General features: G+C 34.2%; 1 protein-coding gene across 1 annotated transcript in view; it reads right to left on the reverse strand.

Moving 5' to 3' along the window:
* Positions 1-4469: 4469 nt before the first annotated feature.
* Pbgs (Porphobilinogen synthase) overlaps positions 4470-21446 on the reverse strand; it is a 63111-nt gene continuing 46134 nt past the window's right edge. The window contains exons 7-9 of the mRNA XM_090370522.1: positions 18595-18681; positions 8463-8592; positions 4470-4585 (exon numbers count right to left, since the gene is read on the reverse strand). Of these exons, the coding sequence (XP_090226648.1) occupies positions 4533-4585; positions 8463-8592; positions 18595-18681 (270 nt within the window). The 3' untranslated portion in view covers positions 4470-4532. The remainder of the gene's footprint in view (positions 4586-8462; positions 8593-18594; positions 18682-21446) is intronic.

Below are 21446 nucleotides of genomic sequence, written 5' to 3' on the forward strand. Positions count from 1 at the left end.
TTTACAGGTAATAAGAAGGATATTCTATTTTTATTTTGATGGTACGGAGCGACCTTGACATGACCTTCCCACAATGTTGAATCAGGTAATGTGGCAGCATTGAATGGCCGCCACGTTCACCCGACTTGACACCTATGGACTTTTTTTTTGGGGCGTAGTAAAAGAAAAAGTATTTGAGAGGAAGCCCCACACAGTGGACAGATTGAAGGAGTTCATCTCTCAAGCATTTATCGACATTTAGTGCTAATCAGAATTTGTGTGTCGCAGTGTCGGGGACAGGTTGCTAGAACGTTGCAACATTGATGGAAGACATTTTGAGCACATAAGAGACTAAACATGACCTGTGTGTGTGTGTGTGTGTGTGTGTGTATATATATATATATATATATATATATACACACACACACACCGTTAAGAAAATATTGCATGAGGAGGATGCCAAAATCAATGAATATGAAGCTCGCTGGTCTGATAGAGCAGAGAAAGTTACAGAGCAATGAAAAGTACTGAACCTTACAACAGATACAAGTTGATCTGTAATAGTATCAAAGATAAGGTAGAGAGCCATGGCTGCATATGAGAAAGCACTAGCTAAAAGAGCAAAAAATGAGGACAAGGAATTTTCTGTATATCAATACAGAAAATTCCTTCATTTATTTCATTTACAGAAAATAAAATAAATGAAGTTAGTTAATTTGACTGATTTAACAAACAAGTCAAATAAATGTTGCAAATGAGGCTGAGAAGATGTGAAATTACAGAAAACTTTCCAGCCTAATGGTAAGTATAGTATATATAAGTAAGTATTTCAAGCCTAATGGATAGTGAACATGGTTTTGTTAAGGGAAAATCATGTTTAACTAATCGGGTAAGCTATTTTGACACAGTTACTTGTGAGCTGGATGTAGGGAACAATTTCGATATAGATTATTAGGATTTTAGCAAAGGATTTGACTCAGTTCCTTGTGAGAGGCTGCTGTATAAGCTGAAACATGTTGGGATTACTGGAAAGATTCTGAGATGGATTATAGAGTGGCTGCAGGGCAGAAGGCAATGGGTTGTGATCAATGGAGATTCTTCAGGTTGGTGTAACATCATAGTGGAGTCCCCTAGTGATCAGTTCTTGGGACACTCTTGTTTCTCATTGACATAGATTAAGGGCATGATGTTAAAATTTGCAAATGACATAAAGATTGTGAGAAGTGTAAATGATCAGTGCCAAGCAGCAGTCCTTCAGGATGACTTTAACAGGCTTCAAGAAAGGTCAGAAAAGTGGCAGATATGCAAGATCTTACACTTGAGAAATTGCAACCCCAAAATAAATTTTACACTTGGTGGGGCCAAATTGAAAGGAATCTGGGAGTTGTGATATGTGCAGATATGAAGTTTTTTTTCTGAGCAGTTCAGCAAACAGGTGGCCAGGAAAGTCCACGGTCTCCTATTGATTTATCAAAATTTATCCTGTAGAGTCTTGCAAATGCAGTCTTGCAATTTGCCTTATCCAGTGGGATTATGTATAAGGCAAATTGCAAGACTGCATTTGGTATCTCATCTGAAAAAAGCATTGAGCTTCTTTCTTGAAAGAGTCCAAAGACAAGCAATTTGCATGATGAGATTGGCAAAAGGACAACTATACAAGGAAAGACTCCTCCAATTATGCTGGCTACAGAGCTTGGCAACCAGGCACTTTATAGGGGACCTGATTGAGGCTTATAAGGCTCTGAGAGGGTTTAGTAAAATGAATCAAGGTGGAATTTTCACTGTTATAAAAAATTCCAGAACCAGGGGCCATAAATTCAAATTACAGGGAAGGAATTTAGACTAACTTGTAGAAAGTTTTTTTTTTTCCTTTTAGGCCAGTGAGTTGTTGATTACTGGAACAGGTTGCTTTAGCTGGTAATTGAGGCTAATAGTTTGTAGAAATTCAAGGGTCAGCTGGGAAGTGCATAACTTGGAATTTCACAAGTTTTTTTTTTTTTTTTTTTGGGCCTGTACAGCAAATATTTTTTTGGTAAATAAATTGAATTTTTTGCATGAAATCTAAATTTTATTTTCACCTTACTTCAACTCCACCATGCCATGTATTCCAAAATCCAAAAAAATCTGAAACATTTCTGGCCCAAAGCATTTTGGATTAGGGATACTCAACCTATAGTAAGATAAATAATCCAACACAAAATTCCAATTGAAGGAGATGAAAAATGACTTGGTATTATCCTTTAAGGTAAATTTTCACTCAAAATACATTTTAGAAATTAATTGAACTTTCAGTGAAAATTGATTTTAAATTGAAAAATACATATTTTCAGGAGCTATAAGGTATCCATAATTAAAAGTTTTTCCTATTCGAAGTCCCTCTATGGCAATATACATTGGTAACCCCCCACTTATCCCACAGAGTTGGAAAGGTCTGGAGCTTGATTCTGTTGCCAGATCAGAGTAATATATTTACATTGGTAATGGTAAATTCTAAAGAACAGATCACAAAAGTTAGACTCCATATACAGCTTTCCTTTTAATTGGCAAAATTGCATTTAATTTTAGTAGTATATAAATGTTTCAAAAAAAGGGCCTGGGTAAAGAGACACTAAAAAATTTACTGTATAAACTATGCAGTTATTCTATAATTAGAACCTTTTTGATTTGAAACAACATACAGACAATACAAGAGTGAGGCAATTAAGGAATTTTATTACTTTTAATTTACATTAATTAATTAGATATTAATTCACAGCCCCAAGTATAATTTTTAGAATTAAACCTTAGATATTTGAGAAGTACGTACTCATAAGTGGAATTCACTTAGCCATTATATCTTGTTCATTCTGGTATACACTTGTTCTGGGAGTCATTTCGACAAGTTGACCACTCACGAATATTCAATCATCTTTTCACTATTTTTTTTTTATAATGTACACTAAATATTAGAAAAATTTATTTCCTCACCCTGAAAGAGTTAATGGAACTGTGAAAATTTGCATGCCTGTACACTGTGATGATATATATAATTAAACAGGCTATAAATTAGTGAAAATAAGCAGGACACAGAATTACTAGAGCAGTCAGTATGAGACATTATTAATTACAAAAGATGGCTAAATATTGGTGAGTCAGCTTGTTGAAAAGATACTCAAGACCATGTGTATGAGAAATGTATACCCAAATAAATAAGTTATAATGGGAATCACATAATCTAGTTTCATCAACACTTGGCAAATTGCTGTTCATGTTGGACAACTGGTTGACGTTGGAATCAGTAGATAGCATGACATACCCACGGCCATCATTTTAGTCCTGGAGTGCCTAGACAAATATCAGCATGAGGGCTGGAGAATTTAAAAGCATGCTGTAGCAGACTGATTTACCTTTCTGAGAAGAATTATAGATTATATTCTTTGATGCATCCAGTATCAAGGAGTACCATTTAGTAGATGATTCGTAGAGGCAAGAATGAATACAATATTGTGCACTGCACTCACTTCTCCTCTCTTTCACCACATCATGATTATACAGAGACTTCAATGATGCAAAGATCAAGCTGGAATGAAGAATGGTGACTACTCACAAATATTCAATCATCTTTTCACTATTTTTTTTTATAATGTACACTAAATATAACAGTTATATTTAATATTTTTTAAAACAAGACTTTTTATCAGTTTTGTTTTGGGAGCAATGAGAGAATCATTGTATGGGGACATCCTACTGTAGAAGATATTCCTGTCATATTCAACAAAGGCATACAAATTAAACACCAGGAATCATGATACTGGGTGTCACCTATTATTACAGATGTTCAGTGTGGTTTTGTTCAGCATAAACTCACAGGCTGATATTAAGTTGAAACTGTACTTGGACTTATTTATATTTTCTTCAATAGTTACACAACTCTATTCCAGCAAGAGAATGCCTAGCCCTTTACTGCTAATGTTGATTTTCTACTATGGACATGCTTCCCTGGCCTTCTGAAGCCATAGTACACCAATTCTTATGAACTTCAGTCCAAACTTTAAATATATTACATATAATTTAAAAGTGTATGTGTTAATGGGCCAATTTGACTAGCTGTTAAAAAATGAATAACATGGGGAGAGATTTATACTTCCTCTGCCTGAGAGTAACTAGCTACAGTCCTACTTGAAGAGGCCTTTGAAAATTTCACTAGGCAAGGATTTAAATGCAGATCACTTCTTGCTTAGATGTTTTTGAACCCTTCTTACCTTTACCCTTACCTATTTAAATTTCAGATAAATCAGTGTTTAAAGACAATTTCAGTAACACTAACACTAATATATTCTGCTAATAATGAGTACAGATGGTAAATTCCTGTATCCATTCATGAGAAATATGCTGTTTGGTAAAATATGGCAAAATTTGTAAATAATTTATTTATAAATTACATGAAATCTGAAAAATATTATAAAAAAATAGTTGCTCTTAACCATTTACTATACCCATAATTCCATCAGCTAAAAATTACATATAAGATGATTTCAATTCCTATATCAGTTTACCAACATCTACATGTGAAATTATATCCATTCTAGTAACTGTGGTGTAAAATAGGTAATGATGACATCAGCTCCTAAAATAAAAAAAAATAATAAATCTATATTATCTAGTGAATTTTTAACTGAAATTTATTTTAAATAACTAATGTTATACACAAAATATAAGGGTATGCTCAAAAATATCAGGGGACTGACTTTGTATCTTGAAATCACAGTTTCAGAGCAAATTGTGACTTGTCCATGTTTAGATGATTCTCCATGTCTGGAATAGTAACACATAAATTGTCCGTTTATCTACTGCTCAGTAAAGTCACTCATTTTTAAAATGAGTGACTTTACTGAGCAGTGAATATGCATCAAATTTTGTTTAAAATTAGAGAATACTGCAACAGAAATCCATGTAATGTTAAAAACAGCTTTTGGAGAAGATGCTATATATACTTTTGAAGACTTTTCAACAACACATGGTATAGACTTTTCAATAATCAGTGACTCAATTACTCATGTTCCTGATCTGATTGGGAGTTGATTGATGTTTAACTATCCACAAATTTGTTAGAGAAATTGGTATTTCCATGCAACATGTAAATCAATTTCAACACAAGATTTGGGAATGCAATGCATTTTAACCAAGTCTGGGCCTTGTATCCTCACTGATGGTCAGAGAGAGGGCAGTTAATGCTTATATGTACTGATCTTTGTCAATGTTCTGCTGCTGTTTATTCTATTGTTACCACTGATGAATCATGGGTGTATAGCTACCACCCAGAAACAAAAGTCCAGTTGCCTCAATGAAGACTCGGTCTTCTCCAGGGGGGCTCAAAAAAAGCAAGATAATCTTGATCTAACTTGAAGTGTATGTTTATCACATTTTTCACTCACATTGTTCATTTTGAATTTTTGTCTCCTTGGTCAAACAGTGAATCAGGAATACTAACAAACAGCTCTACAGCAAATGCTTTTCAGTGAAGATAGCCAGAAAAGTTGATTTTGGGGAACTGATGCTTGCATCATGCCAACACCCCCTGCACACTTAACACTTTCCATTCACAAATTTCTTGCAAGGCACTCCATCACTGTGCTTAAACCCCCCCCCCAAATGTATTGGATTTACTTCCCTGTGGTTTTGTTGTTTCTCATGCTTAAATTTCCCCACCTTTGAAATGTCACAGATTTGCAAACTGAAGAAATTACTCAAAACCCAATAAAACACAGAACCTATTAGAAATACCACCAGAAATTGCAGGTACAAAGGAATTGGCATAAAGGAGACTACTTTGAAGGAAATACATCCAAATAGCCAGTAAGCTTCATCATTTCCCATGTATTGGTTCACTTCCTGAACTCCATGATCACACATTGTATATTAGGTTGGAAATAAAACAATAATAATTTTAAGTCTTGAAAATATATTTTTACTACATTAGAAATTTACAAGTCCTCAGAATGGAATAAACAATTAATTGAGCATTGCATACTCTATTTATTCAAATAGGATTTAACTTAATAAATGTAAGAGCAACAAGGCTCAATATGCTAATACATTATAAATCAATTAACAAATGAATGAGGGATTATCTCAATAATGACTTGTAGAACGCTTCGATGCTGACACTCTCTTAGAGAGAGAGAGTGTCAGCATCGAAGCATTCTACAAGTCATTATTGAGATAATCCCCTCTCATTCATTTGTTAATAAACAGGATTTAACTTACAAAGATGCACACCTCTGTATAAAGTATACCATATCCCTTTAAATGAAAAAAAAAAAACTATCAGAATGACATCAATGAAAATTTTATTATTTTACAATTATTGTCTCCTTTTTTGTCTGCATCATTAATTGTGCTGGAATTGTCCATAACACTAATTTTCTTCTCCTTTGTCCCTTCTGCTTCTATCTTTAAAAAAAAATTACATTTAATATGTATTTTTGAAAAATTGAACCTTCAGTATTTATAGGTTCTAATGTTAACTGGCTTCTTCTACCTTTCTAACCTAATTAGGATTACCATAAAGATTTCCTTCAGTTCAGACTTCTTTAAAAATTACGAAGGTCCACGTCCAATGCTACTGAATTTATTTCTTACCAGTCCATCATAGTATAACATACCACAAGTTTAACACTTTGTACCCTGAGATCATAAAAAAAATAAATAAATAAATTTATTCTTCATTTTTACAAAATTAAGTTATTTCCAAGGACAAAATTTACAAATGGCTTTCATTTGTTTTTTACTGAAACCAGCCCTATAAAATAATTTCATAGAACTGCTTCATTTTTATCTGTTGTTTGATTCATTAAAGCAAAAAAAAAAAAAAAAAAAAACCATTAACATGTGCAACAGACTGCTAACAATCACAGCCATTTTCTTTAACTCAAAAAAGTATTATATGGATAGGAATGTAGTATACATTGAACACCATTTAATATACTTTACATTTGTTATAGTAAATGAACTAAACTTCAGTAATAATCACTAATGTTAATACTAGGCCTGACGTAGCCAAGTGGTCAGGAGTGGGAGTACAGCAGCACGTGCTCTGCGAGTGGACTGGGGTTCAAGCTCATGACTGCTAAATACAATTAACGTTTGTATTGATTTATTGTAAACTCCGCTGAATTGGTAGTCGTGCCAGTGTTAAACAAGAATAAACTAATATAATGATGCAAGCTTATGAAACATCAGCAGAAAAAAAAAAAAAAGTACCCTATGTCACCTCTTAACTTCAAGTATTTGTCTAATCCCTCTTTAAATTTAGAAAATCTTTCAACTTTTACAAGTGTAAGTAAGAGTAATAATAAATTACTGTTTAACTAAAGGTAAGAAACAGACATATGGGAGGGGGTTAGAGAGAGATTACATATTGTAGTATTAAATAACGCCTATTGATTAAAACAAATTCTTTTATCAAAAATATTTTTATCAAGGAGTTCCATTAAAAAAAATGAGCTCAAAATGTTTATGAATTTTATAAATAAATTATGCAATTACATGTTATTTTAAGCTATTATAAATTAATGCAAAATTTTTAACTGTCTAGCAGGCATGACTGTTCTGATATGCCTTTGTGCAGTTTTTTGGAAAAAAAAAAAAACTAGAAATGGTTTAAAGTACACTTTGTAATTCTGTATGTTCCCTTTAACAACATAAAAAATACAATTATCAAAAATCTTTTTTTTCTCTCCAGTTGCAACAGAGTGCCAACAATGAAAGCCATTTTCTTTTAACTTAAAAAGTGTTATATGGGCAGGAGTGTGGTATACATTGTACACCATTTAATATACCTCTTTTAAAATAAAGAATAAAGCAATCTGAAATTTTCATAGCCATACTTCTTGAATTTTAACACAATTAATGATGCAGATCAAAAGTGAAAATGTTAATGATGGGAATATTGCATGATCATCACTTTAAGAGTTTTTTTTTTTAGTTGTAAATAAACAAAAAAAAAAATGCTCTAGGTCTGTTGTGAATAAAGACTGGATATTTTATTAAATTGCCCAATTCTATAGTATTTAAATTAAATTAATTATAAGACATATGTTTCTAACATTTTAAACAAAATATCAAAATTTTTCAGAAATGATCTTGATTTTTTTTTTTTTGATTTGGTAGTTGTTGGCGCATCGGCTTCTGTGGCCATATTGCACCTCCCAAGGTTTTTGCAGTACTTTGATCCAAGCCCGAGGCAGGAATCGAACCTGCGACCTTTGGGTTGCCAAGCAGGTACTTTACCCACTCGGCTAGCCCGGTCAGCAAAAAATGATCTTGCAACATCAGAACTTCTGGTATGCATCCTAGAAGTTATTCTGTAAAAGTTCATTGTTTGAAAGTTCTTTAGCTCCAGTTTCATTCTGTAGACTTTTGCTGTTATAAGAGAGATCAATAAAGACAATTACTGTTTTTCTCTTGGTGTGTAATTATGAAAAATAATCAAATTCATTTACCTGCACGTTTCATAGATGTTAGCGACTCTAAAACAGCATCTTTCAAATCAAATGCTCCTGATTGTGCAGCATGATAAAGCATAGCATATTCTCCAGACACTTGGTATATAAACAAAGGATAAGCTGGAAACTATAGTTGAAAAAAAAAAAAAACAAATACAAAAATGTCAGAGAATTAACTAAAAAAAAAAAATGCATTATTTTTATTCTATCAGACTTAGCTGATTATATAAATTAAGATGAATGAAAAATGTGTCAACTAATTTGCCCATACACACTGATCAACATATTTATCCCCCCTTCATTTTTTTCCCATGATGTTGATCAACTCCAATGGTAAATATTTTTCATCATGGAGCTGTAGCAATAAGAAACAACAGATTCACATTAAAGAATATGTTTATTACTTTTTATTACCATAAATTTATATAAAACTGAAATTAGTTACTGCTACAACAGCTTCTATGGTTTTCCACATGTGGTTTTGTTGTTCATTTTATGATAAATAGACATTAGCATTAGTTGAGGCATATGATGCAAGAAAGCAAGCTTTCTTGCAGCATCAGCAAAAAAAACCCCTCCCATTTCACATCTTAAGTCATACTGTGTCAGTATAATTTTGTACTCACAAACCAAACTGCATGTTGTGCAAATTGGAAAACCCAGATTATCTCATAGTAACAGAAATCCTAAGCCCTTCTTGAGATCAGCTGATTGCAGCTAGCTGAAGAAACAGTTTTTAACAATTTTACCAGTCTAACTAGATTTGAATCTAGTTAGACTGGCAAAATTGAGTGACAAATAACAAAACCTCTATACGAGATGTACATAGGATGCCTGGATGTTACACTCTGCATATAGCACTTGTTTCACATATTAAATTGTTCAATATACAACAGAAACAAGCTGAATAAAAAATAAGGTACGAAATCACAAATTGTAACTATTAACAATATTTACAAATAGGTGATTACAAAAAATATATTAAAGCTCAGACTCATTTATCTCTTTAATGGAATTTATTTATTAATTTTTATTAAAAACACAAAACTCTCTAACATTAAAATGTTTACAAGTGGAATTATTTCTTAAAATCATGGAAAATTATGCATGAAATGCATTATGAAAATAATTTTTTGTTAACTTTCCCAAATAATAAATAATAAAAAAAAAAATTACAAGATAAGAAAAATATGGCATTAAATCGCACATACTTCCAACTGATTCACTCAGAAAGGAGAATTTGAAATGAAATTTTTTTTTTTACTATCTGGAACATATAATGCAATACAATAAATAAAACATTAATTCAGTATAAGAAACTGATTCAAAGAAATAATTCAAGGTGTTTTAATATAGGTCTTAAGAACATAACCATTATTCAACTTTTTAAAGGCATAAAGCTATTTTGAATATCACGGTAATGATAAAGAACTGTGTGATAACAGGAAAATAAAAATTCCAAAAAACAAAATAAATAAAAATTTCAGATATGAGACCAATCGTTTAATTTGGAACTAAAGAATAATGTGATAACTGAAAATCCAGACATATACATTGTTCACATTCATGTGCGTGCACACGCACTTAGAGTATTAGCATGTGAAGTGCTATTTCTGTTTATGGACTGAAGGTCTTTAGAATAAATGAAAATGAGTCATAGATAATGTTAATCTCAAAAAAAAAAAAAAAAAAAATTCTTTACACATGTGTCAGGCCAATAATATTCAAGAAATAAGGAGACTTCGAGCAACAAAGAAAGACAGGCATAGTAAATAATTTTAGGCAAGGGAAGCCATTGTCACATTTTGGATATGGCTGAATGTTAAGAGGATGAAATTTTGTAAAGAATGGTAATGGTAAGATATTACATGGTCTCAAAGAATTTTTTTTTTTGTTTTTATGAAAACCCCAAACACGAAAGATATCAAAACCTATAGTACTTAGTACCATGCATGGGTTGAAGGAGAAGTATGGGGGGGTGGGGGAGGATGCTGGAAACTTTGCTCTAGAGACTAAACATGGGTTTCACCACTTCAAGCCTCCAATAGCAAAGTGGTGGTATTTCACCAGTTGATGAAAGTCATCTACCACCTGGAATACTCAAAGATAAATTCAACTACAGAATCAACTATCACCATAAGAAAGGCCAAAACTTGTGTACCAAAAAAAATCAAGGGAATTATGTATAAATTTTCCTGCAGTCTCAAGTAAATTTCAGGATCACATGCACTTTACAAAAGCTAGCTTGAGGCCTCATTAAATGGAAAACTGCAAGATACACTTGCATTATTCTTAGTCAATATGACACTAGTCAATCCATTCAGGATTTCTATACAGAAAAATATTCATCAGATAGTCACTAATTCTATCTAGTGAAGGAGCCAGGATTTTCTTAGACAAAATTAATTTCTTTATCTCTAAAAATTTTGCCCATGTGTTCTGCTGACTCCCCATACTAATTAACAAATCTAGTTCAGGAAACACCACTGAAACCACAGAACTGTAAATAATTTAACTCAGAAAGTAAATGTTGATATAAAATAAGAAGCCCTTGGTCTTAGGCAGAGCCTTTATGTACTGCCAAAGGGTAAACCTTAAATAACTACTAATATATGTAACACCATCATACCATTTGCATAACAGGCTAAAAATTTGAATGATACATGATCAGGGAAACATTTCCAGTAAATCTGAGCCAAGTGATATATCACTAGAAGTCAATTGATCATACATTAGACACTAAATACATTAGATGAATTCTTACATGAACTGATAAACCTAGATTAAGAAAAAAAAAAATGCCTTCATAGAAAAGACAGTTGTCTTACTCTACGACTAAACAGAAATTATCCTAATAAACATTAAGAAGCTATCATACATTTTGTACTACGAAATAACTCCTTAAAAAGTTGTAAGCTACACAGTTTGCAACTTAGAAACTAACTCAAATGTAGTGGTAGCTGTGAATTTATTTTTTTTTTATTTTTTTTTTTTATGAGAACCCCAAACACAAGAGGTATTATAACCTATAGTACTTGGTACCGTGCTTGGGTTGGAGGTTGAGAAGACGAAAGAAGATATTTGTTAATATTGGACTTGAACTTCTGTAGATTGTAATTTTCAGGAAATACGTGTGAAGGAAGGTTGTTCCAGAAAACGGCAGTTGAATGAATAAATGAGGAAGATGAAAAGTTGGTTCTGTGGGTTTGAAGTTGGACAGTAAATGGATGTTGGCTGGTGGCGGCACGTGTTCGGACTGTTTTGAAAGAGAGAGCGGGAATTATAGAAGCCAATTCAGAAGAACAGTGCCCATGGAAGTATCTATAGAAGAGGCATGCAGCAGAAACAGTGCGTCTATGAGAAAGCGAGTGGAGAGACTCTGTTAGAGATGAATCATTAATTAACCTAACTGCCCTCTTCTGAATGGAATCAAGAAGCCTGAGAGAGGTTTTGGGGGCACCACCCCAGATGTGGGAACAATATTCCATGGCAGGGCGGATTTGCAATTTATACAGAGTGAGCAGCTGTTTGGGAGAAAAGTAATGCCGAGAGCGAAAGAGAAAACCAAGTTTTTTAGATGCAGAGGAAGAAATATTTGTAATGTGCTTGTGCCAAGAGAGATTAGAAGTCAGGGTAATCCCCAAAAGAGATATATCATTTTGCCTAGAAATCGGAGTGTCACTAAAGATAAGCATAGGAGCAGAAGAATCCTTTTTGCGAGATATAAGACAAGATTGAGTTTTAGAAGGGTTGAAATCAACTAAGTTGTCTTTGCCCCACTGGAGAATTACCTGAACATCGGCATTTAAGGAATTGGCAGCAGGTTTTCGAGAACTTGAAGCTGATTGAGCTGGACAAGGTTTCTCAAAATGGAAAGTTGAATGCAATGTGCTATCATCGGCAAAACTATGGATAGGATTTCCAGTCAATGGAAGAAGGTCATTGATATACAAGAGGAAAAGAGTGGGGGAAAGAACTGAACCTTGGGGGACACCGGCATTAGTGGAGAAGTTAGAAGACAGAGAGCCATCTACCATCACCCTCAGTGAGCGATCAGAGAGAAAACTGGATAACCAATTACTAAAAACAGTTGGCAAACCATAAGATGGAAGCTTGTTTAGAAGACCTTTATGCCAAACACGATCAAAAGCCTTTGAGATGTCAAGAGCAACTACTTGTGTTTCCCTGAACCTTTCCATTGAATTAGTCCATAAATGGGTAACATAAGCCAGAATATCACCAGTGGATCGACACTGAGGAATCCATACTGGCGATCGTTGATCAGACGGAAGGTTTCTAGGTAGTTTAGAAGTTGGCAGTTAATTGATTTCTCCATTACTTTAGAAAGAGTAGAAGTAATTGCAATGGGATGATAATTGGATGGGAGGGATGTCACCCTTTTTAGGAACTGGCTGGATATGAGCAAATTTCCAAGCAGAAGGAAAAACACCTTTGGAATAAGAAAGTGAAAAAAGGCGGCAAAGAATAGGAGTAAGATCAGGAGCACAGGTTTTGAGAACAAGTGGAGAAATACCATCAGGACCTGGAGCTTTCTTAGCATCAAGATTCATCAAAATCCTTCTGATATCCTTTTGACGGAAGACCACAGGAGGCATTGAATGGAGCGTGTTGGGAATGGTGGGAGGTGTTTTACCAAGATCATTAATACATGAGCTCGAAGAAAAATGGGATGCTAGCAGGTCAGCTTTATCCTTGGCTGAAGTGACAACAGAACCATCTGGTTTGGACAGAGGTGGGAGCAGAGATGGGCAAAAGTTGTGGCCAATAGCTTTGGCAAGAGACCAGAATGCTCGGCTACCATTACGGCAAGAAGCAAGTTTTCTATTCTTAGCCTGTTCAAACTCTAGTTTGGACTGATTAATAACTGCTTTACAATTGTTGCGAGCTTTGGTGTATGCAGAAAATGAAACTGAAGAATTAGAAACAAGCCAATTACGATATGCAATGTTCTTCTCTTGGACTGCCTTAGCACATTTATTGGAAAACCAAGGTTTAGATAAAGGACGAGATTTTAAAGTGGAGTGTGGGATAAAGGATTCCATTCCCAAGAATAATTTCACTGACACGATCTGAGCAAACGTTGACATCAGAAGTTTTGAAACAGTAATCAGACCAAGGAAAAGAAGAAAAGAAGTCTCGCAAGTCATCCCATGTTGCATTCTTGTAATGCCAAACAATACGAGGTTGGGAATAGCCATGAGATAAAGGTTCCATTGGAGAAGAGACAATCACCAAGTTGTGATCTGAAGTGCCTAAAGGACCTCTCACTTCAACCTTGTACTTAGAAGGGTTGTTTGTGAGAAAAAGATCAAGCATATTGGCTGTATGATTAGGATTGTCCGGTATTCTTGTAGGTAAATGAACAATCTGTGCTAGGTCATTAGTAATTGCAAAAGCCTCAGCATCTCGACCTGCTGGGTCGGTGTGACTAGAAAACGGAAGCCAGCTGGAGTTGTGAATGTTAAAATCACCAAGGAAAATTACCTCACTGTTAGGAAAATTGGACTGGAGGAAGTCAAGTTGCAAAGAGAGGAAGTCAAAGAGCTCCAAGTGATTAGTGGAGTTGGGAGAATGGTAGAGACAACAGATGAATTTTACACAATGAGGTAGAGAGATTTTAAGCCAGAGAAGATCAAAGAGAGGAGATTCCAAATTGCCAAGTCTCTGACAGGGAATATCAGAACGGACATATGCACAAGTACCATCTTTGAGGCGAAAGGAATCGTACAGCAAATAATTTGGACATCTCAGATGAGCAGTAGTTGAATCAACCGATAACTGAGATTCAGTCAGAAAAAGTACATGGGGTTTGGAAGACTGCAAGTGGAAATGGACATCGTTGAGATTAGAATTGAGACCACGTATATTTGTGAAATGAATTAGGAAGTCCTTTGGAGGTTTAGATCTTTTTGCAGATAAGCTTGCTCTATTATTTTGACAATTCATGGTGTATTCAATAGTAAGAAAAAGTGGGTGGGACATGCTGTATGAAGTAATGAAATTTTTGGATATGGCGTACATGTGGTAAGAATATACCCAGATCCTTGACATAACGTGGCCTCGACAATGCTCCCCGCATACACACTACTTGGACTCCCTCCAGTCACTATCTGGCAGAGTAGAGGTAGCAAGATTATACACTAGCTGATCCGGAAGCTTCCTAGAGAGTTACCAATAGATTCAGTCCGGTGTACTAACTAGCGGCCGGCCTGCGAACACCGTTTTAGAGCTACCCTCGAAATGTAAGGAATATTGGATCTCGCCACGACATTCATCATAACCTCAAAAATCATCAATCATACTACACGATGGAAGAGATAGGGAAGGGTTGGCCGGAACTTAGCTCTAGAGACTAAACATGGGTTCCATTCAACATCATGACAAGCACATTTGTGATGCTTTACTTTCACTGTAATGGAGAACCATAGTGCAGTATACAAACAGCAAAATATTCAACCCTAAATATAGATTGGACTCAAGACGCAAGGAATTTTCTGACAAATGGTAGACAGCTCTAATATGATCATTTTGGAAAGCTGTGGAAAGTGCCTATGATGATGTCGGGGGGGGGGGGGTCTTAAAGAACAAGCTTCAGAGCCCTTTATGCCTTCAACTTCAACTGGGAATAGGAAAAGTATACAGTAGAATCTCGTACAAACTTGGTTTATACGAAATTCTCATTTCTTCAAATGAGAACATAAGGATACACTTTTCTACATAAACATATTCATTTATTACAAAATTTCATTACATATCACAAAGTCTCTTTACCTCTTGAGAAATAAATTATGTTATTGTGTATAGTTAATAAAAGCTTAGTACAGCTGTCCTATTATTGCCCCACACCGACCAAAACTGAAAAACTGAGTGGTCACAAGTATGCTGGTGTGGCCACCCAGTTCTGCATTTCCTGAAAAATAGCACTGACTTATAAGAACTCACTTATATGTAAACAAGCCAAATTGTGGCTTTGTTCTATTTATTTTATTTTATTGTTTTATTACATACAACATAAAAATACACTCTGAAAAACATCGTTAAAGTCAATTGCAACTGTTACACTAAGTTCAAAGAATCTTTTGTTGCAATATATTTTTTGTGCCATTTCTAAAGGATCAATTCATCTTTTTGAAACTTGTTCATATTGAACCTTATGTAGCAGTTATGGTAACAAAACATGAAGAGTATTAAGCCTGGACAGTAAATTGAAAATTGTACAAAACAGGCTGACAGGATTGTTATGTTGTTATTTAGGAGCATTAGCAACTAAGGCCATATTGCTCTGGGGATATGCGGTGGTCATTCCCTGACCTTTCCGCATCCTCCGTATTTGGTGGTCATGGGCTCGAACCCTGGTTTAATCAAGAAGCATGTGCTACGCACTGCCGCTCCTGCCCACCTGGCTACGGAGGCGCCCAGGCTGACAGGATAGAACAAAGTAAAGCAGACACTGCAATGAAATACATCCCTTTAACTACTTTGTCCACAATACTAAAAAAACCAAAATAATTTCAAAATAATAACTGTATTAAGAGAATTCCACTTTATTTAAATCTCTTTAAATTAAAGAGAATAAATATGAAATATTTTTCAATTTGTTACCATGAGGATGTTGTTTTCCATGAAGATTAGTTAAGAAAAATTACTTCAAGCTGAAAGTTTCAAACTGCTTTATCATATTCTTATAAAGAAGACTGATATATCTGCACTGCAATTATTGTTTATGTTGTAGGCCTATTTAGTATGAAATAAGTTTAGTTTTGAATGTAATGACTACAGCAGCATTTCCCAAACTTTTTTAGTCACGGAACACTTTTCATCTCACAACATAGTCAAGGAACACTTACAAAACACAAGTTTAGCGGGAGCCAAAGAACTGTTTGCTAATATTTTATTACATATGATGCACTGTGCATCAGGGGCAACTTTATTTCCAAAACATGTAAAGTCGAAATTCAAATAACTATCATTATACTTTCGTTTTGGTCTTTTATTAGTTGGTTCCTGTTTTTTCACTTCGGATTTTTGGGGAACAAAAGGCTGCGATTGTTCATCCTCACTTTGAAGTGTGACAATATTGTGTTCATTTTCATTGACCACAGTTGCACTACTAGAAGTACTTTGCTTCTCATTTTAAAGTTCCTTTTTTTCAACCACAAATCTATGATCACATATTTTAATAATAATATTTCAAAATACTAATAATTATCAAAAAAAAATTTATATAAGGAAGTGAGTTTAGTTATGATATCGGTTCGCTTCCTCCTCCCCTGCAACTCATGTATTCCAGACTACGAATACGAATGGCATATTAGATCCCCACTTTGCTATTTTTTCGTAACTGTCATTACCTCTATGCAAAGCCCACCAAAATAAAGTGTTCCACGGTCTATTTGATTATTAGTCTATGCCAGTATATTAACAACCAAAAAAAATTATGTTAAATATTATAATGATACAAAAGTGGTGTACATTACAAAGATGCAAAAAAAAATTATTTATTATTATTTTTTTTTAATTATTAATTACGATTTTTCACAGAACACTTGTTCACATCTCATGGAACAATAGTGTTCCGCAGAACACAGTTTAGGAAATGCTGGACTACAGTATTAACTTCATTGCACACTGACCACTGATCATTCACATGCATGGTCACATATGAAAAACTTTACTATTATGGGGGGGGGGGGGGCAAAAGTGAGTGAGAAGGATGGGAAATCAAGGGAGTGAAGAAGATAAAAAGTAACAAACAAGGTGTTATGAATACTAATGACAGACAAACAGATCAGTTTTCCAAATTCTGTGATCATTAATTGTTATTGGTTTTATGGTGTATTCGCATCTTAGGACATACAGCACAAGCTAAAAATTTAAAAAAACTCACAAGGAAAATTTATATTTCCTCCTCCTGAGATCAGCTAACGACATTAAAGGCAAAGTTAAAGACTATAAGGATTCCTCCATTTTCCAACAGAATTCAAATCCAGACTGCTAAAAAAAGTGACAAGTAGCAAAACCAGTACACTGTCAGGGAAGACAGGCTCTCCACAATTACCCTATAATTATATATATATATAATTATAAGGTTATACAGATATCACAGATGTTAGACTGCAACAGTCCAACCAAAGTCATTCCAGTAAACGGTTCAGAATGGGAAAGGAAAACGTTACACTACCTTTCTCTGATGGTTTAGAAAGAGTGAAAGTTGTTTCACAAAAGCTGTCCAACAGAAAACTGATATGCTGGCCGGTACTGAATTTGCTGATCTGTAGAAAACGGTGCCCAAAATACACAGTTTCATTTGCATACCACTTCCACTAGAAAACCAAAGAAGAACTTCATATGATATCAACATGCCTATACTACTATATATGAATGTAACAGTAGTATCACACACATGATGTGATGTACAAATTATGAAAAAGTTTATATATAAAATCCACAGAGAAATGGAAGATTACAAAGCAAAGCACATTGTGAGTATCATCAAACCCCAACTCTGCCAACTCAGCAGTCACTATCCACATATGAAACTCTGGCCAGATCAATTCCATGACTACACAAAACAACAAGACTGCAACATGCTTCAATTACACAAAAAAAAAAAAAAAAGTCTGAATCACTTTTCATCTAGTACAGTAAATATTTCAATGGGAACCAAAGCTTTGCTAAGTGGCTGTTATAAAGTATAGGTACTAGAAGTGACATACTCAGTTTCTCCAGAATTCCCAGGCTGCAGATCACCGGAAATCTGGAACTCTTCATCTCAGGTGCAAATCCAGCATCTCACAATTTGACAGTGCATACATACGTAAGGTAAACAATTGAAATCCACAGCTGCTTAGGTTTTCCTACTGACACACACACACACACACACACACACACACACACACACACACACACACACACACACACACACACACACACACACACACACACACACACAGTCTGATTTTGATTTTGTGGTCTGGCAGACAAGTGACACTTGCCTCTGACAGAGCAGCTTCCTTGAATGATGAGGAGGGGAGGTAAATAATATACCTGGCAACTGTGTGTGTGTGTGTTTAATAATGAGTTTAACTGTCTAAAGACAAGCTCTCACCTGCTGTTTTGTCTGATGAACAATATCAAGATATGGAAGACCTGGTTTTACCATTAACATGTCTGCTCCTTCTTCTACATCTCTAGCCTATATGAGAAACATTTCTTCAGTTTACAAAATAAAATCAAGCTTGTCAAGTATCAAATACTTAATAGTAACATATTCAGATAAAAATATACTGAAAACAAATCTGCTTATTATCATTATTGTATTATTGCTCGAACAACTGGATTTAATGAAAATGCTGTTAAACATTTTACATTTTTATTGTTTTTTAAATAAATTGACAATTTAATAAAAATACATGGGTTAGTATTATATATGCAGAAAAACAGAAGCAAAGCTTACATAGTATCTACTGTCAAAAAAAAAAAAACAAATTTTAAAAAAATAATAATTAAATAAAACATCTCCCAACTTTTTATATTTTGTCTATTTCTTCAAAATATCGATCTAATCCCCTTTTAAATCTACACAAGATCTGCCTTTTCACGGCTAGGTGGTAACTTGCTTCAACAAATTAATCAAGTAAATGCAAGTTACTACATATGGGCAGCAATAATCCCAGAATAGCATACCAATTAGATGGTACTACATTCAAGATGGTGGAGAATGACAGAAACCTAGGGGTAAATGAACAGTACGACATGAAGTTCTCTGAGCAGGACAGACAGGCTGTTAGAAAGCTCATGGGGTTCTGTCAATAATATCCAGAAACTTTGTCAGCAAGGACAAGGAGATGATTACCCCATTGTATAAGGCAACGGTTAGGCTGCATCTTGAGTACTGCATACAGGTCTGGATGCTTCATTTTAGGAAATGATGTAGGACTCTTAGAACAGGTGCAGAGAAGGGCAACCAGATTAGTCAAGAACACAAAGGGGTACTCTTACTATAAAAGACTTAAGTTCTGCAAATTATACCACTTGGAAACTTAAGACTTTAAATGGATTGAGCAAACTTAATGATGATGGCATTCTAACCCTTCCTCAAACAATGCGTGCAAGGGGACACAAGTTGAAAGATGATGGCTGCAAGACAGATGTGTGAAAATTTTCTTTCAGTTAGAGAGTGTAATTGATTACTGGAACACACCGATGTTGTGGAAGTGGGTAGTTTTAATAAATTTAAAGAAGAATTAGGTATACAATTAAAGGGATGGACAGATATGGTGGGGATGTGGTGTTTTTTTTTTTTTTTTTGTTTGATGGTGTACAAGCTTGCTTCCTTGCAAAATCTGCCAGTACTACTACTACTACTACTACTACTACTACTAATAATAATAATACAGTACTTTCTTAAATATTAGTTGTCCCAATTTTGTGATCACACCTCATACACTTCAATATATGGAGTCTATGATCACACCTCATATGTTTTCAACGTATGGAGTACATATATATATATATATATTCTAAGGTCATTTTGTATAATCTTCAAATAGGTGTTACAATACCTTATCTGTGTTTCCAAGTAATTTTAAACGTATTTTATAATAGATTTACTAATAAAGTTAGCTGTTTTGACCATACAAAAGCCAGGATTAAATAAATTCTCTGGAATTCTGGTCTATAAGTTGAAACTTAATCACTTGATATATAAATAGATGTAAAGGATATCAGAAAACCCAAAGGAAGAGAGCCTGTTTATAAGCTTATGGTTTTTTCTTTCTACACTTTTTTTTTTTTATTCTGATCTGAATTTAAATCTGACGTTAAATTTAAAAAGTTTTATATATAAAATATTCATCTTTACAAAATTTTAAAATTCTAAAAATAACCTCACTACCTGTAGCCCACTTGTTATTGTAAAAAACACTTACTACAGGCCCATACATTCTGTGAACTCATCCGCATGAGCCCATACATGTTCTGAGAACTTCCTTGAAATAAAGGAACCAGTAGGTGATAATGATCATAATATATTGCTGACCAGGCTAGCCAGGTGGGTTAAGTGCCTACCTGGCAACCCAAAGGTCGCGGGTTCGAATCCCGCCTCGAGCTTGGATATCACGATGGTGCCGCACCTCCGGTTATGGTTGGATACACGAAGGAAGCAGGAAAAAACTGGTTCCTTTGTGTATTGCTCACATCATACGAAATAAATAAATAAATCATAATATATTGATATGGGATTTGCTTAAAGATCTAACTACTATCAAAGGTAAAGGAAAGGGATTTTGCTTTCATAAAAACAGAAACATACAGAAAAGTTTATATTTTACATAATTTAAAATTTACTAAGATTTATTGAATGCATACAAAATTAATAAAAAATAATCTAATAATAGAAGTATCATTAACTGAAGATCATGCACACCAATGTTTTTCTGAGTTCACACATGCACTCAGAAAAAAGTAACCTTAAAAATCATAAAGAAATAATTCACTTTTTTTTCTTTTTTTTTTTGATGGTTCCTTTATTTCCGATCTATTATGAACACAACTTTGAAAAAAAAAAAAGTCACTTTTTATTAAAAGCATTTAGAATTATTTTCTTAAACATCTGTAGTGGTTTATACATGTTTTTTTATCATCTCCTTTACTTGGGAGTTATCTTTGCTGTTGATGAGAAAAATGTAAATCAAAAAATTCACATGTTTTGACAACAATTTCAGGCAGACTCTTCAATAACACGGAGCCAGAGAGTGTAACAGTTAGATGCTCTGCCATAGAACATAAATCTACCATGCAATAATTGGAAGCAGAAGACACTTAATTATTTAAATTCTTGTTTTTTATCATGTGCATATAATTATTGAGAACAAGCCTAACTTGACCATGCAGCTTTCCTGTTTGTGCAGTAAGTAACAGAGATTTCTGAAATTTTCAGCGAAAAAAAAAAAACCAAAA

Source organism: Mastigoproctus giganteus, chromosome 3, assembly GCF_048544385.1.
Source record: "Mastigoproctus giganteus isolate SK-2022 chromosome 3, ASM4854438v1, whole genome shotgun sequence".
NCBI classification, from domain to species: Eukaryota; Metazoa; Arthropoda; class Arachnida; order Uropygi; family Thelyphonidae; genus Mastigoproctus; species Mastigoproctus giganteus.